At 42.1% G+C, this 27,031-nt stretch overlaps 2 protein-coding genes across 14 annotated transcripts in view; one reads left to right on the plus strand and one right to left on the minus strand.

Annotated features, from left to right (window-relative positions):
• LOC121585869 (cytoplasmic dynein 1 intermediate chain 1) overlaps positions 1-7,685 on the minus strand; it is a 131,019-nt gene extending 123,334 nt beyond the window's left edge. For 6 of the 11 annotated variants that reach the window (XM_041902157.1, XM_041902161.1, XM_041902159.1 and 3 more), the window contains exons 1-3: positions 7,403-7,685; positions 1,231-1,367; positions 816-930 (exon numbers count right to left, since the gene is read on the minus strand). In XM_041902157.1, the coding sequence (XP_041758091.1) occupies positions 816-930; positions 1,231-1,353 (238 nt within the window). In that variant the 5' untranslated portion in view covers positions 1,354-1,367; positions 7,403-7,685. The remainder of the gene's footprint in view (positions 1-815; positions 931-1,230; positions 1,368-7,402) is intronic. The other 5 variants (XM_041902164.1, XM_041902162.1, XM_041902163.1 and 2 more) reach the window with 1 other exon arrangement.
• On the plus strand, positions 1-25,392 carry pdk4 (pyruvate dehydrogenase kinase, isozyme 4). Of its 3 annotated transcripts, none has more exons than XM_041902166.2 (11): positions 1-243; positions 9,321-9,462; positions 15,657-15,728; positions 16,148-16,332; positions 18,129-18,218; positions 18,550-18,627; positions 20,887-20,963; positions 21,124-21,222; positions 21,654-21,767; positions 22,127-22,240; positions 22,922-25,392. In XM_041902166.2, exons 1-11 carry the CDS (start codon positions 237-239, stop codon positions 23,063-23,065), a joined length of 1,122 nt encoding a protein of 373 aa, XP_041758100.2. In that variant the 5' UTR covers positions 1-236; the 3' UTR covers positions 23,066-25,392. The 3 variants fall into 3 exon arrangements, with proteins under 3 accessions (XP_041758100.2, XP_041758099.2, XP_041758101.2); XM_041902165.2 differs by lacking the exon at positions 1-243 and adding an exon at positions 7,948-8,406; XM_041902167.2 differs by lacking the exon at positions 1-243 and adding an exon at positions 8,622-8,704.
• Positions 25,393-27,031: the final 1,639 nt, after the last annotated feature.

Consider the following 27,031-nt stretch of genomic DNA (forward strand, 5'->3'; position numbering starts at 1 on the left):
TAGCAAGGTGGTGGGAAATTTTTATTTTATTAAGACAGTATGCATATTTTTCCAGTTTTTTTTCTTCCGGCAGCGCGCCATTAAAGCTAGTTAAGGAGGAAACCGATGCCTTTGCAGCCTGAATGGAGGATGTTTTATGTACGAACCGGTCGCCAGGGGACACGAGTGTAATACTAGTGGCTGCCTAGGCTAGAATGTGCAAAACATCATGGAGGATGAACTTTCACAGAAATTAAATGAATGGTATGCATTTTTTAGATATACTATACTCACATGTCAATTCAAAACATTTGCATTTATTTTGCAATAGACATTGTGAGGAAATAGAACAGTGGACTGTGAAACAGATAATGATCATAATCATGATTACAGATTTATATTAGAGAAGAGTAAAAAGTCAAACCTGCAAATTGCGAATATTGCTGCATGCAATCACACTCTATTGTTGCATACAATCAAATAGTAGCAGACATACAGTACACTGAGTTGTAGATACATAGTATGTAGATAAGAAGATAACAATAACATGCCATTTGCTCCATCCTGGCTCATCATCTACAGGATTAAGTGCATAGAAATATAATTTCTGGAGCAGTCAAATTGCTGTGGTCTGATGTGCTATGCCCATTCTAGTAATTTTACTACTATGAGTCGGTGGACATTTCTACCTCGCATGAATAACTGCGTGTGTGACATGCTAATTTGAGTTAGGCTAATCCGTGTACCTAGTGGGGGTTCTGGGGAGATGTGCAGTGTGTGTGTCTGTGTACCTAGTTGGGGTTCTGGGGAGATGTGCAGTGTGTGTATCTGTGTACCTAGTGGGGGTTCTGGGGAGATGCCGATGCTCTGTAGGAGAGCCTCAGTCTCTCTGCGCTTCCGGTCCAAGTCAGAGTCCACTGGGGCAGCTTCAGCCTTCTGCTGTGTCTCTGTCTGTACACACACACACACACACAGACACACACAAATACACACACATTATATTAGCTTTGTAATAGTATGTTAGTGAGATGTAGCGTCCCCTGTAGCTCAGTTGGTAGAGCATGGCGCTTGCAACGCCAGGGTTGTGGGTTCGTTTCCCACAGGGGGCCAGTATGAAAATGTATGCACTCACTAACTGTAAGTAGCTCTGGATAAGAGTGTCTGCTAAATGACTAAAATGTATTTTTTGTTGTTGTTAGGTTTTTGTCTATGGACAGACAGGGATGAGCGTGAACGAGTGTGTCTACTCACTTTTTTCCTCCTTACCTCTTTCTTCTTCCTCTCCTCTTCCTTCCTCTTCTTCTCCTCCCTGATCTGAGCTAGGCGCTGCTTTTTGCGTTCTAGCTCAGCTTTTAGGTCACTTTTGTCCGCCATTGTTTCCTATTGAGCTGGGAAAGAAGGAATGTCACACAAGGATGCAATGTACCTTTGTAATATCGTAATATGGTCACAATTTAAGATGGTCTCTGTCTAGGGGACATTGGTATGCAGGCCTACTGTTCTGCACTAGATAGAGTGCATTCGGAGAGTATTCAGACCCCTTGACTTCTTCCACATTTTGTTACTTTACAGCCTTATTCTAAAATTTAATAAATTGTTTTTTTCCCTCAACAATCTACACAAAATACCCAATAATGACAAAGCAAAAACAGGTTTTGAGAACTTTTTGCAAATGTATTTAAAAATAAAAACTTAAATATGACATTTACATAAGTATTCAGACCCTTTACTCTACTTTGTTGAAGCACCTTTGGCAGCGATTACAGCCTCAAATCTTCTTGGGTATGACGCTACAAGCTTGGCACACCTGTATTTGGGGAGTTTCTCCCATTCTTCTCTGCAGATCCTCGCAAACTCTGTCAGGTTGGATGGGGAGCGTCGCTGCACAGCTATTTTCAGGTCTCTCCAGAGATGTTCGATCAGGTTCAATTCGGGCTCTGGCTGGGCCACTCAAGGACATTCAAAGATTTGTCCCGAAGCCACTCCTGCGTTGTCTTGGCTGTGTGCTTAGGGTCGTTGTCCTGTTGGAAGGTGAACCTTCGCCCCAGTCTGAGGTCCTGAGCGCTCTGGATCAGGTTTTCATCAAGGATCTCTCTGTACTTTGCTCTGTTCAACTTGCCCTCAGTCCTGACTAGTCTCCCAGTCCCTGCCGCTGAAAAACATCCCCACAGCATGATGTTGCCACCACCATGCTTCACCGTAGGAATGGTGCCAGGTTTCCTCCAGACCTGATGCTTGGCATTCAGGCCAAAGAGTTCAATCTTGGTTTCATCAGACCAGAGAATCTTGTTTCTCATGGTCTGAGAGTCATTTAGGTGCCTTTTGGCAAACTCCAAGCGGGCTGTCGTGCCTTTTAACTGAGGAGTGGCTTCCGTCTGGCCACTCTACCATAAAGGCCTGATTGGTGGAGTGCTGCAGAGATGGTTGTCCTTCTGGAAGGTTCTCCCATCTCCACAGAGGAACTCTGGAGCTCTGTTAGAGTGACCATCGGGTTCTTGGTCACCTCCCTGACCAAGGCCCTTCTCCCCCAATAGCTCAGTTTGGCCGGGCGGCCAGCTCTAGGAAGAGTCTTGGTGGTTCCAAATGTCTTCCATTTAAGAATGATGGGGACCTTCAATAATGCAGAATGTTTTTGGTACCCTTCCCCAGATCTGTGCCACGACACAATCCTGTCTCAGAGCTCTACGGACAATTCCTTTGACCTCATGGCTTGGTTTTTGCTCTGACATGCACTGTCAACTGTGGGACCTTATAAAGATAGGTGTGTGCCTTTCCAAATCATGTCCAATCAATTGAATTTACCACAGGTGGACTCTCAAGGATGATCAATGGAAACAGAATGCACCTGAGCTCAATTTCGAGTCTCATAGCAAAGGGTCTGAATACTTACAGGACCAGTCAAAAGTTTGGACACACCTACTCTTTCATTATTTATTGTTTTACAATTTTGTACATTGTAAAATAATAGTGAAGACATCAAAACTATGAAATAACACATATGGAATCATGTAGTAACCAAAAAAGTGTTAAACAAATCAAAATATATTTTAGATTCTTCAAAGTAGCCACCCTTTGCCTTGAGGACAGCTTTTGGCATTGTCTCAACCAGCTTCGTGAGGAATGCTTTTCCAACAGTCTTGAAGGAGTTCCCACATATGCTGAGCACTTGTTGGCTGCTTTTTCTACACTCTGCGGTCCAACTCATCCCAAACCATCTCAACTGGGTTGAGGTCGGGTGACTGTGAAGGCCAGGTCATCTGATGCAGCACTCCATCACTCTCCTTCTTGGTCAAATAGCCCTTACACAGCCTGTAGGTGTGTTTTGGGTCATTGTCCTGTTGAAAACAAGTGATAGTCCCACTAAGCGCAAACCAGATAGGAAGACGCATCGCTGCAGAATGCTGTGGTAGCCATGCTGGTTAAGTGTGCCTTGAATTCTAAATAAATCACTGACAGTGTCACCAGCAAAGCACCCCTACACCATCACACCTCCTCCTCCATGCTTCACGGTGGAAACCACACATACAGAGATCATCCGTTCACCTACTCTGTGTCTCACAAAGACATGGCGGTTGGAACCAAAAATCTCAAATTTGGACTCATCAGACCAAAGGACAGATTTCCACCGGTCTAATGTCCATTGCTCGTGTTTCTTGGCCCAAGCAAGTCTCTTCTTCTTATTGGTGTCCTTTAGTAGTGGTTTCTTTGCAGCAATTAGACCATGAAGGCCTGATTCACGCAGTCTCCTCTGAACAGTTGATGTTGAGATGTCTGTTACTTGATCTCTGTGAAGCATTTATTTGGGCTGCAATCTGAGGTGCAGTTAACTCTAATTAACTTATCCTCTGCAGCAGAGATAACTCTGGGTCTTCCTTTCTTGTGGCAGTCCTCATGGGAGCCACTTTCATCATAGCGCTTTATGGTTTTTGCGACTGCACTTGAAGAAACTTGAAAAGTTCTTGACATTCTCTGGATTGACTGACCTTCATGTCTTAAAGTAATGATGGACTGTCATTTCTGTTTGCTTATTTGAGCTGTTCTTGCCATAATATGGACTTGGTATTTTACCAAATAGGGCTATCTTCTGTATACGCCACCTACCTTGTCACAACACAACTGATTGGCTCAAACGCATTAAGATGGAAAGAAATTCCACAAATTAACTTTTAAGAAGGCACACCTGTTAATTGAAATGCATTCCAGGTGACTACTTTATGAAGCTGGTTGAGAGAATGCCAATAGTGTGCAAAGCTGTCATCAAGGCAAAGGGTGGCTGTTTGAAGAATCTCAAATATAAAATATATTTTGATTTGTTTAACACTCTTTTGGTTACTACATGATTCCATATGTGTTATTTCATAGAGTTGATGTCTTCACTATTATTCTACAATGTAGAAAATAGTGAAAATAAAGAAAAACCCTTGAATGAGTAGGTGTGTCCAAACTTCTGACTGGTACTGTATGTAAATAAGGTATTCCTGTTTTTTTATTTGTAATATATTTGCAAAAATTTCTAAAAACCTGTTTTCGCTTTGTCATTATGGGGTATTGTGTGTAGATTGATGAGAAAAAAATGAATTTGATCCATTTTAGAATAAGGCTGTAACGTAACAAAATGTGGAAAAAGTCAAGGGGTTTGAATACTTTTCGAATGCACTGTAACTGCTAATGGGTGTGGCCTTAGGTTAAGTTGCTTTCTGTTTGGCCTGTAACATGCTCCATAATAAATAACATTGCAGGGGATATACAGTTGAAGTCGGAGGTTTACATACACCTTAGCCAAATACATTTAAACTCAGTTTCACAATTCCTGACATTTAATCCTAGTACAAACCCCTGTCTTAGGTCAGTTAGGATAACCACTTTATTTTAAGAATGTGAAATGTCAGAATAATAGTAGAGAGAATGATTTATTTCAGCTTTTATTTCTTTCATCACATTCCCAGTGGGTCAGAAGTTTACATACACTCAATTAGTATTTGGTAGCATTGCCTTTAAATTGTTTAACTTGGGTCAAATATTTCAGGTAGCCTTCCACAAGCTTCCCACAATAAGTTTGGTGAATTTTGACCCATTCCTCCTGACAGAGCTGGTGTAACTGAGTCAGGTTTGTAGGCCTCCTTGCTCGCACATGCTTTTTCAGTTCTGCCCACAACTTTTCTATAGGATTGAGGTCAGGGCTTTGTGATGGCCACTCCAATACCTTGACTTTGTTGTCCTTAAGCCATTTTGCCACAACATTGGAAGGATGCTTGGGGTCATTGTCCATTTGGAAGACCCATTTGCGACCAAGCTTTAACTTCCTGACTGATGTCTTGAGATTTTGCTTCAATATATCCACATCATTTTCTTTCCTCATGATGCCATCTATTTTGTGAAGTGCACCAGTCCCTCCTGCAGCAAAGCACCCCACAGCATGATGCTGCCACCCCCGTGCTTCACGGTTGGGATGGTGTTCTTCGGCTTGCAAGCTACCCCCTTTTTCCTCCAAACATAACGATGGTCATTATGGCCAAACAGTTCTATTTTTGTTTCATCAGACCAGAGGACATTTCTCCAAAAAGTACAATCTTTGTCCCCATGTGCAGTTGCAAACCATAGTCCGGCTTTTCTATGGCTTTTTTGGAGCAGTTGCTTCTTCCTTGCTGAGCGGCCTTTCAGGTTATGTCGACATAGGACTCATTTTACTGAGGATATAGATACTTTTGTACCTGTTTCCTCCAGCATCTTCACAAGGTCCTTTGCTGTTGTTCTGGGATTGATTTGCACTTTTCGCACCAAAGTACGTTCATCTCTAGGAGACAGAACGTGTCTCTTCCTGAGCGGTAGGACAGCTGTGTGGTCCCATGGTGTTTATACTTGCCTACTATTGTTTGTACAGATGAACATGGTACCTTCAGGCGTTTGGAAATTGCTCCCATGGATGAACCAGACTTGTGGAGGTCTACAATTTTTTTCTGAGGTCTTGGCTGATTTCTTTTGATTTTCCCATGATGTCAAGCAAAGAGACACTGAGTTTGAAGGAAGGCCTTGAAATACATCCACAGGTACACCTCCAATTTACTTAAATTATGTCAATTAGCCTATCAGAAGCTTCTAAAGCCATGACATCATTTTCTGGAATTTTCCAAGCTGTTTAAAGGCACAATCAACTTAGTGTATGTAAACTTCTGACCCACTGGAATTGTGATACAGTGAATTATAAGTGAAATAATCTGTCTGTAAACAATTTTTTGAAACATTACTTGTGTCATGCACAAAGTAGATTTCCTAACCGACTTGCCAAAACTATAGTTTGTTAACAATACATTTTTGGAGTGGTTGAAAAACAAGTTTTATTGACTCCAACCTAAGTGTATGTAAACTTCCGACTTCAACTGTATAAAGGAAAGGAAAGGGGGATACCTAGTCACTGGTACAACTGAATGCATTCAACTGAAATGTGTCTTCAGCATTTAACCCAACCCTTCTGAATCAGAGAGGTGCGTAGGGCTGCCTTAATCGACATCCACGTCTAAGTGCATCATCTACCTGCATCTCCCTGTCAATGTATTGTTGTAGGGTCAATACTCAATAATCATACTACACTTGAAGGCACCAATGCAAGGGCAAAGGGTGGCTAATGTGGGAACAATATACACAATTCTGAATATTGAATTATAGTAAAAGAACAATGACAACATAAGCATTGCATTGCATCAAATTGATAGTCCCAAAACACCCAGGTTTGGGTCTGAAACACTTCCAGTTTGTGTGACATAAATAGATGGCATCATTGAGGAAGGCCAATGTCTCTCCATGGTAAGATACTGCTGGGCTAAGCACACAGGAGGGAATTACATACAAATAAAATATGTAATGAACAAACGTGGAGGATAAAGTAAAGTAACGCTTTATTGAAATAGTTCACAAAACAATACACTTTAAATGAAGACAAAAAGTCAAATAACCAAAAAATGGCAATGCATGAAGACCTAGCCTAAGATGTTACTACTCTATCGCTTAGGAGGGAGCCTTAACACACTATTATCTACAGCAGTGGTTCCCAACCATGGGTACTAGGACCCCTGGGGGAACTTGGTATATCCACAGGGGGTACTTAAAAAGCACATGAGGGGGGTCCTTTGGGGGTACTCCGGGCAGAGCGAAAGTTAGTTGGTGGTACAGTAACCGAAAAAGGTTGGGAACCACTGATCTACAGTATGGTGATGATGCCTACAGTACTGCACTGAGGTGGCGGTAAGCTAAAGGATAAATTGGGTATCATTAGCAATGACGTCATTTATCAGTGCGCTTCTTCCTCCCTTGATCCAAAACCATACAGAGAAACACCACGCATAATAGCAATTACACAAGCACAAATAACACATGCTACAAATGTATACAATTAGTTATTCTATTGCCTCGTAAAAACGTGTCATACCTGCTCTTTCTTTCGCTATGGATGAGAATGATGATGTGTCACCTGCAAAGATGCTGTATCACGCGGCTGCTACACCCTCCGCAAATCACCACATTATTATCCTCCTCTAAGGATATTGGACCAACAAACCTCGGATGTATGGTAAAAACAGGTAGTTTCAGTTTAGATGGTATTACTGTCAATGGCTAAAATTAAACATATTCGCGCCAGATGACCAAAAGAAAAGATAAAACAGGTGCATGATGCAGCATCCCCCCTTCAGAATATCAGAGGAAATCCCACCTTCTTTGACTTCATATGCTGTCAGAGCAATGTGCCGCTTTGAATTAGTTGTTACAATGTCGCCATCTACAGGCCATTTAGAGAAGTGTAGGGGTACACGCCGTTCTCAGATTTACATGTATTATTTCACTCAACAAAACCTGTTTTATATATAATATAATAATTAATATTTTCATTTGATATTTTTTCGTTTGCACATATTTCTTTCTTTCTAAACAGATCAACCACCTCCCCAAAACCAGAGTGTAGTGCTCTTTCATTGGTCAAAGCCAATGCCAATCAAATCCAAACTTCATCAATAACAACTCAACACAGAGGTCAGTCTTGGGAAGAGCATTCGTGAATTCTGGAATATTGTTGCTTGTTAAAAGTTTTGGTGATGCAAAGACATTCGGCACTGTTCAGGAATGTGACTGTGTTTCATTGACAATTGTTTTGAATTATGTCAATTTAACGCATTGATATTGCCCTTGGTGGCTAGCATAAGCCAGCTAGCTAGCGTCTTCAACGTCTGAGAGACTGGAGCGTGCTGCAGGTGACGAGAAAGGGCACCCTGGCTGAGAACAATCCGACTGCCTCGGGACTTCAATTTGAATTTGTTGCAACTATGAAGTTAACGCAATTTTTGCTAAAGAACAGCTCCATACCTAAACAAGCACTAGTGGATAGGTTTTCCAAGTTCTCACCTTCGCCGCTGTCAATGAAACAATTCATAGACTTTGGTAAGTTTTCTTCCCTGTCCTGTCATAATAACATAACTAAACATTACAATACTGTGCAACAATGTAGCTAGCGAGCTAAACATTACAATAACGTTACTGTGCAACATTGTAGCTTGCCTAACGTAAATCCTTAGTCCATAGCAGCTACGTGCAAAACATGTGCCACTGGTTGCATTATGAAAGTAACTGACAGCTGTCACTGTTCCCAGAGTACTGCAGTATGTGCCCTCCCTGATCAGAGGAACTCTCTGCTGAAGCTTTGATAAACATTATTGTATTCAATTTTATGATGATACTGGTGAGTATGGATGCATTCACAACAATGGTGATGGTACCCATTGTATTGCCACCTCATAATAGATTGTTTCGTCCCGCAACTAGCCGTAAACAATGTCTCGTTGCGGGACTAAGCAACTTATTATAATGAGATAGATACCAAGCAAAGATATCCATCATAAATGTAATGCATGCATGTGTTCAGATTTAGACACGGTGATATTGAATCAAATCCCTTGCAACACTCATGGCAACTGTTAGTTGGATTCGGTTCTTCCAAGTCACTAAAAGGGGGAAATAAATACCTTGCTCCCTATCATGCTTTTCTGCTAGATAGCACTTGGTCCTGTTCTTAGGTGAAAACGTGACATAATCCTTCTGCCACAACAAACCAGTTCAATGTCTTCACAGTCTTAAACATTTACACAGCAGCGTATGTACTGTATGATGTCCTGTCTTGAGATTTCCAGTCAGTAGCTTATCCCGGGGACTGAAACATGGAGGGACTACCTGAACTGGTCCAATGAGAAAACAACGTTTTAGTTTTCCATTGCAAAACGTTTTGCTATGGTGTGCCCTAATGAGTACAACCCAGATGTGTTGTGTCATGTGTTCCTGTGTGTGTCATGTGACTTTAGGCTCGGCCAATGCCTGTGAGAAGACGTCCTTTGTGTTCCTGCGTCAGGAGCTTCCTGTCCGACTGGCCAACATCATGAAGGAGATCGACTTCCTCCCTGACAAGCTTCTCAGCACCCCCTCACTACAGCTGCTACAGAGCTGGTAAATACAGTAGTAGCCTATACATCTCTATATCTCAGTGAATCTGTGCACCCCCTCACCACTGCTGCGGCCATGACCTACATCACCTATTATGAACCTTGACCCTACATCTTACTGAATCTTGTCCAATCCCCTTCCAGGCTGCAGACAGACACACCTCACCTACACAAGCTGCATGTAGTCTGCAGGAGTGTGAGTGTGGAATAGCTACATAGTATATCTCACTGTCCAATCCCCTTCCAGGCTGCAGAAAGTCCTTTATTTCACTGTGTAGCTTTGTGTGAGTGTGGAATATTTCGCTTAGAAGTTACCTTACCACTGATACAGGGTCACGGCACGGGTCAGATATTTTAGCATCCCTTGAATGGACTAGGAGTATAATAACTTGGTTCCTGGAAGGGCATCTTCTAGCAAGAGTGTAAATATTCTTGACCTTGACCCCTCCTTATATTTTACTGAATGCTGTGTGCTCCTCCTACAGACAGCTGACCATACTGGAGTTGTATTTCAATGCAGCTGACACCCCCTCCCTACCTACTGTAAACACTACACTGCTTCATGCATTCGGTAGGACCGTTTGTATAGAATGTGGAGAATTGGATCACTCCCAGAATATATCTTTCCCCTTACAGTTATTCCATCGTATTTCTTTATTTTACCTTTATTTTACCAGGCAAGTCAATTAAGAACACATTCTGATTTACAATTACCGCCTGGCAAGAGGTAAAAGGCCTCCTGTTGGGATGGGGGCTGGGATAAAAAAACAAAAAAAACAATTAAGACAAAACGGAAAACACAGACAGAAGACACTGGCAACAACACAACTCAAAAAAATAAAGGGAACACTAAAATAACACATCCTAGATCTGAATGAATGAAATAATCTTATTAAATACTTTTTTCTTTACATAGTTGAATGTGCTGACAACAAAGTCACACAACAATTATCAATGGAAATCAAATTTATCAACCCATGGAGGTCTGGATTTGGAGTCACCCTCAAAATTAAAGTGGAAAACCACACTACAGGCTGATCCAACTTTGATGTAATGTCCTTAAAACAAGTCAAAATGAGGCTCAGTAGTGTGTGTGGCCTCCACGTGCCTGTATGACCTCCCTACAACGCCTGGGCATGCTCCTGATGAGGTGGCGGAAGGTCTCCTGAGGGATCTCCTCCCAGACCTGGACTAAAACATCCGCCAACTCCTGGACAGTCTGTGGTGCAATGTGGCGTTGGTGGATGGAGCGAGACATGGTGTCCCAGATGTGCTCAATTGGATTCAGGTCTGGGGAACGGGCGGGCCAGTCCATAGCATCAATGCCTTCCTCTTGCAGGAACTGCTGACACACTCCAGCCACATGAGGTCTAGCATTGTCTTGCATTAGGAGGAACCCAGGGCCAACTGCACCAGCATATGGTCTCTCACAAGGGGTCTGAGGGTTTCATCTCGGTACCTAATGGCAGTCAGGCTACCTCTGGCGAGCACATGGAGGGCTGTGCGGCCCCCCCAAAAAATGCCACCCCACACCATGACTGACCCACCGCCAAACCGGTCATGCTGGAGGATGTTGCAGGCAGCAGAACGTTCTCCACGGCGTCTCCAGACTCTGTCACGTCTGTCACATGTGCTCAGTGTGAACCTGCTTTCATCTGTGAAGAGCACAGGGCGCCAGTGGCGAATTTGCCAATCTTGGTGTTCTCTGACAAATGCCAAACGTCCTGCACGGTGTTGGGCTGTAAGCACAACCCCCACCTGTGGATGTCGGGCCCTCATACCACCCTCATGGAGTCTGTTTCTGACCGTTTGAGCAGACACATGCACATTTGTGGCCTGCTGGAGGTCATTTTGCAGGGTTCTGGCAGTGCTCCTCCTGCTCCTCCTTGCACAAAGACGGAGGTAGCGGTTCTGCTGCTGGGTTGTTGCCCTCCTACGGCATCCTCCACGTCTCCTGATGTACTGGCCTGTCTCCTGGTAGCGCCTCCATGCTCTGGACACTACACTGACAGACACAGCAAACCTTCTTGCCACAGCTCGCATTGATGTGCCATCCTGGATGAGCTGCACTACCTGAGCCACTTGTGTGGGTTGTAGACTCCATCTCATGCTACCACTAGAGTGAAAGCACCACCAACATTCAAAAGTGACCAAAACATCAGCCAGGAAGCATAGGAACTGAGAAGTGGTCTATGGTCACCACCTGCAAAACCAGTCCTTTATTGGGGGTGTCTTGCTAATTACCTATAATTTCCACCTGTTGTCTATTACATTTGCACAACAGCATGTGACATTTATTGTCAATCAGTGTTGCTTCCTAAGTGGACAGTTTGATTTCACAGAAGTGTGATTGACTTGGAGTTACATTGTGTTGTTTAAATGTTCCCTTTATTTTTTTTAGCAGTGTAAAACAAACAAACTGTGTGTGTGTGAAGTAAAACAACATGCTTCCTTACATAAGGCAACGCAAACTAGTGACTGATCATCAAGTGCCTGTTATAATTCATTGGTTCCACACATTATTATTAATATTTTATAGCTATCCTCCGAGGTAGCCTGGCTCCAGATCTGTTTGTACCTTTTAGCCAACTCCTCTCTGCTACATGTTTATGTACGTTCATAGTTGTCAGAAATAAGCTAAAGGACATTTACATTTACGTCATTTAGCAGACACTCTTATCCAGAGCGACTTACAAATTGGTGCATTCACCTTATAGCCAGTGGGACAACCACTTTACAATATGTTTTTTTTATTATTATTTTATTTTTTTGGGTGTGGGGTAAGGGGGGGGTAGAAGGATTACTTTATCCTATCCCAGGTATTCCTTAAAGAGGTGGGGTTTCAAGTGTCTCCGGAAGGTTGTGAGTGACTCTGCTGTCCTGGCGTCGTGAGGGAGATTGTTCCACCATTGGGGTGCCAGAACAGCGAACAGTTTTGACTGGGCTGAGCGGGAACTGTGCTTCCGCAGAGGTTATGGGGGCCAGCAGGCCAGAGGTGGATGAACGCAATGCCCTCGTTTGGGTGTAGGGACTGATCAGAGCATGAAGGTACAGAGGTGCCGTTCCCCTCACAGCTCCGTAGGCAAGCACCATGGTCTTGTAGCAGATGCGAGCTTCAACTGGAAGCCAGTGGAGTGTGCGGAGGAGCGGGGTGACGTGAGAGAACTTGGGAAGGTTGAACACCAGACGGGCTGCGGCATTCTGGATGAGTTGTAGGGGTTTAATGGCACAGGCAGGGAGCCCAGCCAACAGCGAGTTGCAGTAATCCAGACGGGAGATGACAAGTGCCTGGATTAGGACCTGTGCCGCTTCCTGTGTAAGGCAGGGTCGTACTCTCCGAATGTTGTAGAGCACGAACCTACAGGATCGGGTCACCACCTTGATGTTAGCGGAGAACGACAGGGTGTTGTCCAGGGTCACGCCAAGGCTCTTTGCACTCTGTGAGGAGGACACAACGGAGTTGTCAACCGTGATGGCGAGATCATGGAACGGGCAGTCGTTCCCCGGGAGGAAGAGCAGCTCCGTCTTGCCGAGGTTCAGCTTGAGGTGGTGATCCGTCATCCACACTGATATGTCTGCCAGACATGCAGAGATGCGATTCGCCACCTGGTTATCAGAAGGGGGAAAGGAGAAGATTAGTTGTGTGTCGTCTGCGTAGCAATGATAGGAGAGGCCATGTGAGGATATGACAGAGCCAAGTGACTTGGAGGTGAGCCGCAGGCTAGCAATTGTTGTGATATGGTGTTGACGTTGACTGTTGTTTGTCTTGCCAATGGAAATGGGCCACTCTGTTGAAATATTGGGGTCAATTCCACTTCAATTCAGACAGTACACTGAAATTCCAATTCTCTTAAATGCTTTTCAATGGGGAAAAATTGGAATTTGGTTTACTTTCTGAACTGACTGGAATTGAAATGGAATTGACCCCAACCCTGTCAGCTAGCTAGACTCCTTTCACCTCACCTCACCTCACCTCACCTCGGTTGATAATGGTTATTGAACTAGAACGTTGCTCTCGGCTATAGTCTGAAACGTGTATGATCAAACCCATCAATCAAATGTATTTTATAAAGCCAGTTGTAAAAATGTCTTATCTTGAAGAGCCATATACTGTAGGTGATATTGCCTATTCCTACAGAGCCAATAGGATGTTATTATCCTGCCGACCATAACAGTGCATAGACTATCTTACTGAACTACTCTGCCCAAGTGAGAGGTATGGGTGTATGGCCTGCAGCCTACACGGCAGGGTGCCAGCTGTCTCCGTCTCATATCTCTGTCTGTCAGGTAGGTTGCACAGGTGTACACAGACACATGCATGCATGCATACACACGATAACAAACGCACTATACACACACGTGCACATGTATTTTGGTTGTAGATTACAGTAGGGGCCTGAGGGCACACACTTAATGTGTTGTGAATGTATTGTAATGTTTTTAAAATAGTATAACTGACTTAATTTTGCTTGACCCCAGGAAGAGTAGCTGCTGCCTTGGCAGGAACTAATGGGGATCCACAATAAATACAAATACAGGGACAATGTGAGCTGGAATATCATGTATCACAGTGGAACAGGGGGCCATGCATGACGTGTGAGACAGGGTCGTCAGAAGTGTAGCCTAGAAAAATGGCGGACTACAATGTGCATCAAGTCTTTATTAGTAAGTGACAGTCAGAGATATGTCATGTAGTTAAAATGTGTACTTGCAAATATGTTCTCTTATTGAAACATTGAAACGGAATACTTTCCCCAAAAATTTTTTGAGTTGATTGCTGAGTGCTAGGCCTGTGATAGGTTACTTCACCACTTTCAAGGAATTGTTTAGGTTCTCCCCTAGTTAGGGAAAACCATCAGCTAACTACAGTGGAATGTCAGGGAAAGTACAGCACAGTTGGACCTCTGAACTAGGGCAATAACGTAGTGTCTCTGTGATAGGTGACCAGTACAGAACCCTATGTTCCAGCTGTATTGGTAATGGTACGGCAGATATATATTTATAAACTTGGTCTAAAGTTAGCTTTCCGCGTCATCGCTACTCTATTAGGGGCTATTTTCCCTATCTGCTTTAGGCCGTGGGTTTTTCCATCGACAATATTGATTTGGCACCATTTATTTGACTTGGCTAGTGGTGACGTAGAGTTATCGGCAACAACAAATATTACAGTTAAACTTTGTAATTCAAGCTAGTTAGCCTAGTTGTATCTGTTATGTAGTCTATGCAGCAGCTGTGTTCGTAGAGTGGGAGAGTTCAAGGTCAGTTGGTGGACAAAGAGGGTTTTAAAACAGTCAGCCACTCTGATCTCTCACCTAGCTTCCTGACTCAATCTGCAAGTCACTGAAGTCAGTACAATTTAGCCTGAGCCTCTTAACTAGGCCTTAATAGTGACTCCTCTGAACAAACTAGGAGGCTAATAAGTAAGTTACTGAAATGCTTACTGTGTTAACTTATAAGGCCTACTTCCACTAGGTCTGAAGTATTTAGTGTGTGCTGTACAGCGAGAATATTAAAGTTTTGAGAGGATGAAAATGGTGAGGAATGTTTCAACATCGGAGGGAACATAACTGCCCAAATGACACACTATTCCCTATTTATAATGGCACCCTATTCCCCGGGGCCCATTGGGCTCTTGTCAAAAGTAGTGCACTATATAGGGAATAGGGTGCCATTTGGGATGCATACTAGGCCTCTCTCCAGCCACAAGTAGCCCTAGTTATTGTAGCATGTATAAATACCCCCATGTGGTTTTCATGGTCACCACAAGAATCAGAGTCCATTCCAAAATAGAATTCTGAGATTTTTAACAGTGGAACTCCAGGAGTCAAACAGTCAAAAGTGATTTGCTAAAGGAAAGAAGTGATCTTTGACCTGGTTTCTGTCTTCTATTGGCCACACCCTCAGTACAGGGACGAATTCAACGCAGACCTTTCTTTAGTTCAGTTCCACAGTGAAATAAACTTGAAAGGTTTAATGAAGCACTCATAAACCCTTTATTATGCCTATGTAGATACTTCATAAATCATAAACAAATGTTGTGCTACACTCCCAAGCGCCTTGCTTATAAATACTCTATATATGCTTTAAAAATACTCTTTATGAATGCTCTATAAAGCCTTTATAAATGTAGTTTAGTTTAAAGTAGCAGCATTGTTTCCCTGTGTAAACTAGCCGTTCTTCTATTATATATTCCTACAGGTATGCAACAAGTCTGATGGAGCTTGTGGGCTTCCTGGAAAAAGATTCTGATGATAAAAAGATCCTGAAGAAGTAAGTCAATTACACACAGTCACATCCAGCAGATAGGCCTACATCTCATTAGATGGACTGTCCAAAGTGAGTCATAGTTAATGCAGGTAAGGAAATCTATAATTTCTCTCATCTCTGCCTATTAATAGTTACCTCTTATAACTGAATAATAGATGATGGTTTTAATCTGGAATGGGATATGATGAATAAACACTTCCACCTTACCTCTGCTGCTGCTGGATTAGATCAATACTATTTTGAGCTGGTAGCAACCTTGCAGATGTTAGTGAGTGAATGACTGAATGAATGAATGACACTAGCTACTTTATTTATACCCAGAGGGAAAATTAGGAATGCAGACTGTTAGAATAGAATGTGCAGATTTGTGAACTTTCGACCCATCCTTTGCCCTTTCTCTCCCCTCTCCTGTCTCCCCTCAGGTTCACTGAGACGCTGGTGAACATCAGGAACCGCCACAACAACGTGGTGCCGACCATGGCCCAGGGCGTAGTGGAGTACAAGGAGGCTTTCGGCTCCGACCCTGTGACCAATCAGAACATCCAATACTTCCTGGATCGCTTCTACATGAGCCGCATCTCCACCCGCATGCTCATGAACCAGCACTGTCAGTAACTATACTAAATATACAGTGGTGTGAAAAAGTGTTTGCCCCCTTCCTGATTTGTTAGTCACACTTAAATGTTTCAGATCATCAAACACATTTAAATATTAGTCAAAGATAACACAAGTAAACACAAAATGCAGTTTTGAAATGAAGGTTGTTATTATTAAGGGAAAACAAAATCCAAACCTACATGGCCCTGTGTGAAAAAGTGTTTGTCCCCCTGTTATAACACAACTCAACTGTGGTTTATCACACCTGAGTTCAATTAATCTAGCCACACCCAGGCCTGATTACTGCCACACCTGTTCTCAATCAAGGAATCACTTAAATAGGACCTGCCTGACAAAGTGAAGTAGACCAAAAGATCCTCAAAAGCTAGACATCATGCCGAGATCCAAAGAAATTCAGGAACAAATGAGAAAGAAACTAATTGAGATCCATCAGTCTGGAAAAGGTTATAAAGCCATTTCTAAAGCTTTGGGACTCCAGCGAACCACAGTGAGCCATTATCCACAAATGGCGAAAACATGGAACAGTGGTGAACCTTCCCAGAAGTGGCCGGCCGACCAAAATTACCTCAAGAGCGCAGCGACGACTCATCCAAGAGGTCACAAAAGACCCCACAACAACATCCAAAGAGCTGCAGGCCTCACTTGCCTCAGTTAAGGTCAGTGTTCATGACTCCACCATAAGAAAGAGACTGGGCAAAAATGGCCTGCATGGCAGAGTTCCAAGACGAAAACCACTGCTGAGCAAAAAGAACATTAATGCTCGTCTCATTTTTGCCAGAAAACATCTTGATGATCCCCAAGACCTTTGGGAAAATACTCTGTGGACTGACGAGACAAAAGTTGAACTTTTTGGAAGGTGTCCCCCCCATTACATCTGGTGTAAAAGTAACACCGCATTTCAGAAAAAGAACATCATACCAACAGTAAAATATGGTGGTGGTAGTGTGATGGTCTGGGCCTGTTTTGCTGTTTCAGGACCTGGAAGACTTGCTGTGATAAATGGAACCATGAATTCTGCTGTCTACCAAAAAATCCTGAAGGAGAATGTCCTGCCATCTGTTCGTGACCTCAAGCTGAAGCGAACTTGGGTTCTGCAGCAGGACAATGATCCAAAACACCTCTGAATGGCTGAAGAAAAACAAAATGAAGACTTTGGAGTGGCCTAGTCAAAGTCCTGACCTGAATCCTATTTGAGATGCTGTGGCATGACCTTAAAAGGGCAGTTCATGCTCAAACCCTCCAATGTGGCTGAATTACAACAATTCTGCAAAGATCAGTGGGCCAAAATTCCTCCACAGCGCTGTAAAAGACTCATTGCAAGTTATCGCAAACGCTTGATTGCAGTTGTTGCTGCTAAGGGTGGCCCAACCAGTTATTAGGTTGTAGGGGGCAATCACTTTTTCACATAGGGCCATGTGGGTTTGGATTTTGTTTTCCCTTAATAATAACAACCTTCATTTCAAAACTGTATTTTGTGTTTACTTGTGTTATCTTTGACTAATATTTAAATTTGTTTGATCTGAAACATTTAAGTGTGACAAACAAATAAGAAATCATGAAGGGGACAAACACTTTTTCACACCACTGTATACTATACTACATCTCCATGCTCATGAACCAGCAATAGCCACAGTAGGGCTGCGTACACAAAATACATACAGCATGCCTAAAATGTAGACGTTTGTATTTCACACACTCAAAAGTACTTTTGTGACGTGTGTTTGAATCGGCATGCAAGTGTATTTACCACGAGTCTGAATTTGTTGTTGTCATGTACCTCTTCAGCTCTCATCTTTGATGGAAGTGCCAACCCCGCCCATCCCAAGCACATTGGCACCATCGACCCCGACTGTGATGTGACAGAGGTGGTAAAAGGTACTGTCCCTCCTCAGCCACACACACACACACACACGTACGATTTACAGGTGCAGTATCATTATCTAACCCTTTCTACTGCTACAGTAGGTGTTTGCACCGTTTCAGGACAGTTTGTCCTTTTCACCTTGATCTGCACAGTATCACATTTTATTCTGATAAAAATAATATAACTAAATTATGTGTGTAATCTTAATGCCTTTTAAATACAGAGGCAGACTGTTTTAGTTGATCTTCTACTCTTTGTAGCTGTTATGGTGACCAGGTTGAAAATCAGTGTTTTCCTCCTGTGCTACAGTCCTTATCATTGTTTATACTGTTTCTTCCCCAGATGCCTTCGATAGTTCCAAGATGCTCTGTGAGCAGTACTACCTGACCTCGCCAGAGATTGACATCACACAAGTCAATGGTAAATCGCATTCTATACAGGGTTACAGACCTGGGTTCAGGAAGGTATTTGTTTTCCTTCAAATACTTATGCTGCGCTTGGTTGAGCTTGCCTGGCTCAATTGACCCAATAGAATAGTCCCAGAAGTGCAGCCTGACCCAACTGGCACTGTTGATGGGCTCAATTAAACGCTCAAAGTATTTGAAAGATTTCAAATACTATTTGGAGCCAAGTCTGTTTAATACAACATTATGCAGTCACCTGCTTTAGTGTGCCAAGGGAAGGGAGAAGAGCCAGAGTAGCTTGAAGCCATTTCTGGTTCTCCTATTTCCAAATAGTACAATTTGGTTAACAAGTGAGTTTTAGGCCGGGGGTTGTTAGAGAAGATTAGGTTTACAGAAACGATTTGTGAAGTTGTATTTATATTTTGAGTTGTTGGATGTTTGGCCAGGTTTGAGTTGAGTTTATTTATCTGCTCGTGGGTTGAATATTCTTGATCTCGCATTCAATTCCTCTTTGTCTACTGAATTCGGGGCACAATTTGCAAAGTGCGTGTGTGTGTGGTGAGTGGTGTTCAGAGATATTTAGCTGAACCATTTATAGCAATTAACTCTGTTGCTTTAGTTGAACAGCATGTGCCTGCTTACTCTCATCTAGGGCTGTCAGGAGTGAGACTGTGTTTTCTGCATCTGAGGCACACAGACTTTGAACCACAGGCAGCCATGTCTACAGAGAACCATTCTTTCATACATCTCACTTACACAGAAGTGAATAAATATTGAGTTTATACCCGTGTATCGCCCTGTGTAGAAAAACGGTTTACTTTACTGTGTATGTGTAGGTTATACACTGAGTGTACAAAACATTTGCAACAGCTTCCTATTATTGAGTTGAGTATTGAGTTCTAATATTGAGTTGCATCCCCTTTTTTCAAACTGATGAGTGTGAAAAACCCAGCAGCGGTGCGCCTGGCACCTACTACCATACCCTGTTCAAAGGCACTTCAATCTTTTGTCTTGCCCATTCACCCTCTGAATGGCACACACACAATCCATGTCTCAAGTCTTAAAAATCCTTCTTTAACCTGTCTACTTCTTTAACCTGTCTCATCCCCTTCATCTACACTGATTGAAGTGAAGTGGATTTAACAAGTGACATCAATAAGGGATCATAGCTTTCACCTGGATTTACCTGGTCAGTCTATGTCATGGAAAAAGCAGGTGTTTCTAATGTTTTGTACACTCAGTGTATGTGTCGTATGAACAGGATAATAGACAATAGCACCACTTGAAAGGTCTAACCATGACTTTGATAAATATTTTATTGTAGGTATTGAGGGAAAAGACTCATGCACCATTTTGCAAATGATAATCGTTGCTAAAACTAGATCAAATCCAGACATCATTTGGTGCCCAAACGTTCAAAACACGCCATCCATAAAATAGCAATGGGCTGCACAGTCTAGCCTACGTCTAATACATTACAGTGGGGGTGTGGACAGTCACATCAGTCATAATGATGAATCAAAACTTATGTCATAGTTTGCCTTTGGTCATTGTGCACCAAATCAAGCACCCATCAGTCTTTTATCTCTCTCCAGTCAGCAGCAGTGGAACAGAACAGCAACAAGCCCCTTGGTACAGGCTTAGTCTTGTCGCCGGGCAGATTTCTCTCTCTCAGTGAACTGTCCAAGTCTAACTCTCAATAACAAACCTCCATTCACCCCCGTTCAGCTGTTTAACAGTCACCACGTTTACCCCCGTTCAGCTGTTTAACAGTCACCACGTTTACCCCCGTTCAGCTGTTTAACAGTCACCACGTTTACCCCCGTTCAGCTGTTTAACAGTCACCACGTTCACCCCCGTTCAGCTGTTTAACAGTCACCACGTTCACCCCCGTTCAGCTGTTTAACAGTCACCACGTTCACCCCTGTTCAGCTGTTTAATAGTCACCACGTTCACCCCTGTTCAGCTGTTTTAACAGTCACCACGTTACATAAGCCTTAACAAAGCAAAACGATGTCTATTCATGGTGTTTGGTTGGTAGCAATTTCATCCCCAGGCTATCAGAAGTGTCTGGGAACGTGATTAGGTTGGTAGAATAGTAAATTATGTATTTCAGTGACTATTTAGTTCAGCTGTGCATGCTATGCATTTGCAATAAGAAGGGAAAGTTGTTTTTGTTTTCTAGTAACTTCTTCTATTTCCGGGGTGTGTGTTAAATATTTGCAAGTCATGTTTGGTTTGGAGTCATTTGGAGTGATCCTCAGTTGTTCCTCAGCCAAAGGTCCTGACCAGCCTCTTCGTATTGTCTATGTGCCCTCCCATCTCTACCACATGCTGTTTGAGCTCTTCAAGGTACACCACCAAACTTTTACCTTCTTCTACTGTATAAACATTTCATTACAAGTGTGAGGGAGCCTACAGCAGACTGTTCTACATCAGTTTTAATTATATTAGCTCACTTTGATTTATATGACTTAGTCATTTCCTCAAGCAATGTTTGTTTTGTTTCCAGAACGCCATGAGAGCAACAGTGGAGACTCATGAAATGGCCCTGCATCTCCCGCCGGTCAAAGTCCGAGTCTCACTGGGGAGTGAAGACCTGACAATCAAGGTAAACACAGGCTGAGAGTATCCACCTTTACAATGAATGATATGCATTGTGCTCATTGCAGTACATTCTTATGACTTTTTTTATTTATTAGAAGTTTAATAGTCACATGTACAGGGTTGCAGGTGTAATTAGAGGGTACAGTGAAAAGCTTAAACTGTGAGCTCCAACAATATACATTTGTTCAAAAGTAGTGTATGCCCATCCAATACACTTCCACAGATGCAGGGTGTAAATAATGCCATGGGATGTAGAAGCCTACTTTATACAGTTTTTAATGTGTGTATTTTGTATATGAATACATAGTACTATAGATTTCTTCCCATGGTTGTTCTGTAGGTCCTATATGATGATATTTAGGAGACAACAGGAAGATCATCAGATAGACTGGAACCGAGAATGGATCAGACCTTCTGTAATGTTGTTGTTTATAGATATCAGATCGAGGAGGCGGAGTCCCCCTGAGGAAGATAGAGCGTCTGTTCAGCTACATGTACTCCACCGCCCCCAGCCCTGTCGATATTGACAACTCACGCAACGCTCCACTGGTGAGACCCTGTCCTGGTGGCACTGAACATTCAATATTTTACTGGCAGTCAGGTTTAAATAAATCAGGTTTAATACATTTGACCACAACATTCTGTAGGACATGATCTATGACTGCAGTTTGGCCATATGTTAGAGGCATGCAAGCCTGTTTTATTTTATTTAAACTCAAATGTGATCCTTTTATACTGACTAAAGTGTAAACTGTGAGCGAACAGAAGTGAACACGGTTGTAAATTAGCAGAATTACAAACTGGACAGGACCGGTCATTCGTTGCCCAGGGTTTAAAGTGTAACTGTGAATGCTTTTCTACTACAGAACTGTGACACTGTTTGTGTCCCTGGCTCTGGTTCTCTGTAGGCTGGTTTCGGCTACGGTCTCCCCATCTCCCGTCTCTATGCCAAGTACTTCCAGGGAGACCTGCAGCTCTACTCCATGGAGGGATATGGGACGTCAGCTGTCATCTACCTGAAGGTAACACTTCTTCGGATGGAATGTGTTAGTTCAACAGTTGTCTTGTTCTAGATAATTTAGCCTCTAAAACAGGGTTCCCCAATTTTGGCCCTCAATTTTTATTTATTTTTGCTCAGAAAACCTGATTTTATTTTTTAAAACTTTTACAACACCAGTTATTTTAATTTTGGAAATCTGTTCCCAAGTATTCCCAAGCATAATCGAGAGACACATGATCGTATACAAATGTAAGCAAGGTTTGAAATGATCATGTTTTTGTCAAATATATCTGTTTGGGCTTCTTGCGGTCAAATTGAGTCTACAAATGATTTGTAATTATGTTCCGACCATCTAGTTGATGATCCCTGCTCTATACAACATTGAAATAAGTATGTAAAGGTTAATTCTCAATATTGGTTCATGTGCTACAGTATGTCTCAGTTATAACTTAAGATCAGATTTCACTCTTTCCTATTCATTCATAACATACCGTTATGTTAAAACAAGGTTACCTAATACACAATGCTCATGTAATTCCATTACCCACTTAGATAACATACATCTGATGCATCTGAATGTGGCTCATGATGGAAGACTCATCATGTGACCAGCATGTGATAGAAATAGAGCCTTATAAAACCTTGTTCTGGGTTAACCGAGATTACATATAATTTACCACTCCACTCTGTGCTCCATTAACAGGCCTTGTCCTCAGAGTCTGTGGAAAGACTTCCTGTTTACAACCAGTCAGCCATAAGGCATTACCAGACGACCAACGAGGCGGATGACTGGTGCATGCCCAGCAAGGATCCCAAGAAGCTGGGGAAGTATGAGAGGAGACGTTAATAGGGGTGTAACGGTACACGTATTCGTACCGACCCGTTCGGTAGGGGGCCTTGGTTCAGTCTGCACTCTGAACCCGAATTAATACAAAAAATTATCATATATCCAAAATTAAAACACTAGGCCTATAGGCTCTGCCTACGCTGCGTTGTAGGCCAGTGCCTCTTGAGGAAATCTGAGCTGAATTTTAGTTTTTCGGGCTATTCTGTTTAAACGTTGCACGTTGTAATCTAAATTCAAATCTTAACTGGCGCATTTCAAACTGTCCTTTTGTGAGACGCAGCCAGGAACTAGTTCTGTACGATGGCGAGTGGCGGTGTCGATAAACCAGAATTGGAGGGTCCTCCATCATCGTTTAAATCTCCAGTTTGGGAACATTTTGGCTTCCCAATAGATCACAATGGCGATGGACAGAGAGTTGTGGATAAAACGTTAACAATATGTCGCCACTGCTCAACGAGAATAGCCTATCCAGCTGCCAACACCTCAAATATGTTGACACATTTACTCCAACATTACCCCAGTATACCGGAACCAGACAGAAACGCAAAGAAACAACCCAAAATCACCTCCCCTCTGCATTCAAGCAGCCCTTGGCAACTGGTTCTGACCGGGCCAAAAATTACAAGAGCGATAGGTAAGCTATGTTTATATTTTTTACAGTCTTTGGTTTAAAGCCGCGCCCGTTCCCAGTGGTTGAGAATAGGGGGTTTCAGCACCTCGTGAAAGTGCTCGATGCCACGTTATGAACTTCCCTCTTGCACCCATTTCAGCAAACAGGTAGTACCCGCTCTATATAAGCAAGCCAAAGCCAAAGTTTTCTATGAATTGGCCAATGCACCCTGTGTTGCACTTAAGTGACAGCCCATCACATTACCCTGGAGTGGGAGATGTACCGTGCTACAGACACGCCCCCTTTATGAGAATCACAAGTGTGCATCTGGCACTAAATGTACGACTTCACAACTGGTAAATTCCCACCTCCCACATGGTTACAAACGCAGCATCAGTGTGGAAACGTGAGAGGCCCGACATAACAATCCTGTCACAACAGACCATGCCAGGAACATTGTGAATGCTGAACATTTATTGATGGCATTGAATTTTCCTGCCGTGACCCCCAAAAAACGCAATACGTACCGAACCGTGGATTTGGTGAACCGTTACACCCCTAGAAGTTAACCAAACAGACTGAGATAGCAATGAAGAACAAAGGAGGAAGAAAGAAGAGGGGGGATGGGATGATGATTCATAATCACAAACTGACAAAGGTACCCAGTTGTACCAACAGCTATGACCGTGTGTGTGTGTGTGTGTGTGTGTGTGTGTGTGTGTGTGTGTGTGTGTGTGTGTGTGTGTGTGTGTGTGTGTGTGTGTGTGTGTGTGTGTGATGTGGATTCCTCTCGCAATGGATATTCTCATTCATTCACTTGAAGTGCAAAAACACATCACTGTCGGAGGCGTTTCAATGGCAATACCAGGATCTCTATTCAATAAGCGACTTCATGAATGTTAGTTAGAATCAGGGCCATACACTACTCACAATCACATCTTACCTTTTTGATTATAATTTAGCCACACGTTTCAGTTATTTATTTCACTCACTTATTTTAACGTTACTACACTGTGAAGCAGTGTTTTACTTATTATTAAAAGGTGAATTTGAGTTTGTAACCGATCATTTCATTTATCAAACGACTGAATTTGGTTATACAGTGATATAAGATGGACTACCACAGTACTATAATCTGTGATACTACATTTTAAAATGTGAATTTAGTTCTCTCTAAACTCTTCACAGCGTCGTCCGGGTTTGGCCGGTGTAGGCCGTCATTTTAAATAAGAATTTGTTCTTAACTGACTTGCCTAGTTAAATAAAGGGGGAAAAAAGAGGGAAAAAAATGGATTTTCCCACATCAACTGTTATTCTTGGTTCCATTTTGACTTGTTGAATATGAGATGAAAGCCAAGGTCCATCCAAGGTTTCCTATGAAGAAAGAAAATAGATATTGAAGAGATTCTAGTGTACTTATTCTAACTGAGTCCAACTGACTTTTAAAGTATAAGTTATGTGAATATTGAGAGATGTTATATCATACTGTTATGATATTTTGAAGTTAAAACTAAATTTTGTAAAGTTACTAAAATGATTTAATTTTAGAGGCCGGCTAGGTCTTCCATGCATGAAGTATTTATTAAATAACGTTGTGTGCCAGAGAGCAAAATGGGAGTATTATCACAGGGACACAGTAAGACTGAGTTTAATTAAATGTTTGACGACTGCCCGACTACTGATGTGTTATTTGGGCAGTCATTCAATTATTCATTAATTTCATTCCCTGGTATTCACTAAGAAAAGTCACTTATTATTTAGCAATAAGAACTCGCATAAGACAATCTGTACACTTACTTACATTTAACCCAGACTTTTCCCACATTCTGTTGTGTTACAAAGTGGGTTTAAAATGTATTTAATTGTCATTGATATTAGAGTATTTTGTGATCGTTGACAAAACAAAGTGAAAATAAAAAGTAATAATGGAAAATAAAACACTAACATATCTTAATTAGATAAGTATTCAACCCCCTGAGTCAATATGTTAGAATCACCTTTGGCAGCAATTACAGCTGTGTTTTTCAGTCTCTAAAAGCTTTGTAAACCTAGATTGTACAATATTTGCCCATTATTCATTTTAAAATTCTTCAAGCTCTATCAAGTTGGTTGTTGATCATTGCTAGACAGCCATTGTCAAGTCTTGCCATAGATTTTCAAGCCGATTTAAATCAAGGCCACTCGGGAACATTCAATGTCGTCTTGGTAAGTAACTCCAGTGTATATTTTGCCTTTGCGTTTTAGGTTATTGTCCTCCTGATAGGTGGATTTGTCTCCCAGTGTCTGTTAGAAAGCAGACTGAACCAGGTTTTCCTTTAGGACATTGCCTGTGCTTAGCTCTATTACGTTTATTTTTATCTTAAAAAACTCCCTAGTCCTTAACGATTACAAGCCTACCCATAACATGATGCAGCCACCACCATGCTTGAAAATATGAAGAGTGGTACTCAGTGATGTGTTGGATGTACTTTTATTTTTATTTATTTTATTTTTTGGGCCTCATGGTGAAATCCCTGCGTGGTTTCCTTCCTCTCCGTCAACTGAGTTAGGAAGGACGCCTGTATCTTTGTAGTGACTGGGTGTATTGATACAGCATCCAAAGTGTAATTATTAATAACTTCACCATGCTCAAAGAGATATTCAATGTCTGCTTTTCTTTATTTTTACCCATTTAAATCAAATCAAATGTTATTTGACACATGCGCCGAATACAACAGGTGTGAAATGCTTACTTATTGATCTACTGTATGGGATAATAAGACGTGCAAGCTGTTCTGGTGTATATGAATGACCTTCATGATCACTGCTTGTGTATCTGTGTATAGTAATGCCCTGGCTGCTACATGATTAGTTTAAAGCCCTTAACCAAAAATGCAGTTCAAGAAATAGAGTTAAGAAAATATTTACTAAATAAAATAAAAAGTAAAACAATAAAATAACAATAACGAGGCTATATACAGGGGGTACCGGTACCGAGTCAATGTGCGGGGGTACAGGTTAGTCCAGGTAATATGTACATGTAGGTAGGGGTTTACCAATAGGTACCCTTCTTTGCGAGGCATTGGGAAACCTGCCTGGTCTTGAATCTGTGTTTGAAATTCACTGCTCGACTGAGGGATCTTACAGATAATTGTATGTGTGAGGTACAGAGATGAGGTAGTCATTCAAAAATAATGTTAAACACCATTATTGCACACAGAGTGAGTCCATGCAACTTATTATCTGACTTGTTAAGCAAATGTTTACTCCTGAACTTATTTAGGCTTGCCATAACAAAGGGGTCGAATGCTTATTGACTCAAGACATTTCAGTTTTTTGTCTTTTATTCATTTCCAAACATTTCTAAAAACATAATT

This window comes from Coregonus clupeaformis, chromosome 17, assembly GCF_020615455.1.
Source record: "Coregonus clupeaformis isolate EN_2021a chromosome 17, ASM2061545v1, whole genome shotgun sequence".
NCBI classification, from domain to species: Eukaryota; Metazoa; Chordata; class Actinopteri; order Salmoniformes; family Salmonidae; genus Coregonus; species Coregonus clupeaformis.

Excerpts from the sequence above, each read along its gene's own strand:
- pdk4 (XM_041902165.2), top strand. The coding sequence starts at position 8,292 with ATGAAGTTAACGCAATTTTTGCTAAAGAACAGCTCCATACCTAAACAA. Across the intron at positions 9,463-15,656 it reads CTACAGCTGCTACAGAGCTG|GTATGCAACAAGTCTGATGG; the intron begins GTAAATACAGTA and ends ATATTCCTACAG. Across the intron at positions 20,964-21,123 it reads TGCTGTTTGAGCTCTTCAAG|AACGCCATGAGAGCAACAGT; the intron begins GTACACCACCAA and ends TTTTGTTTCCAG.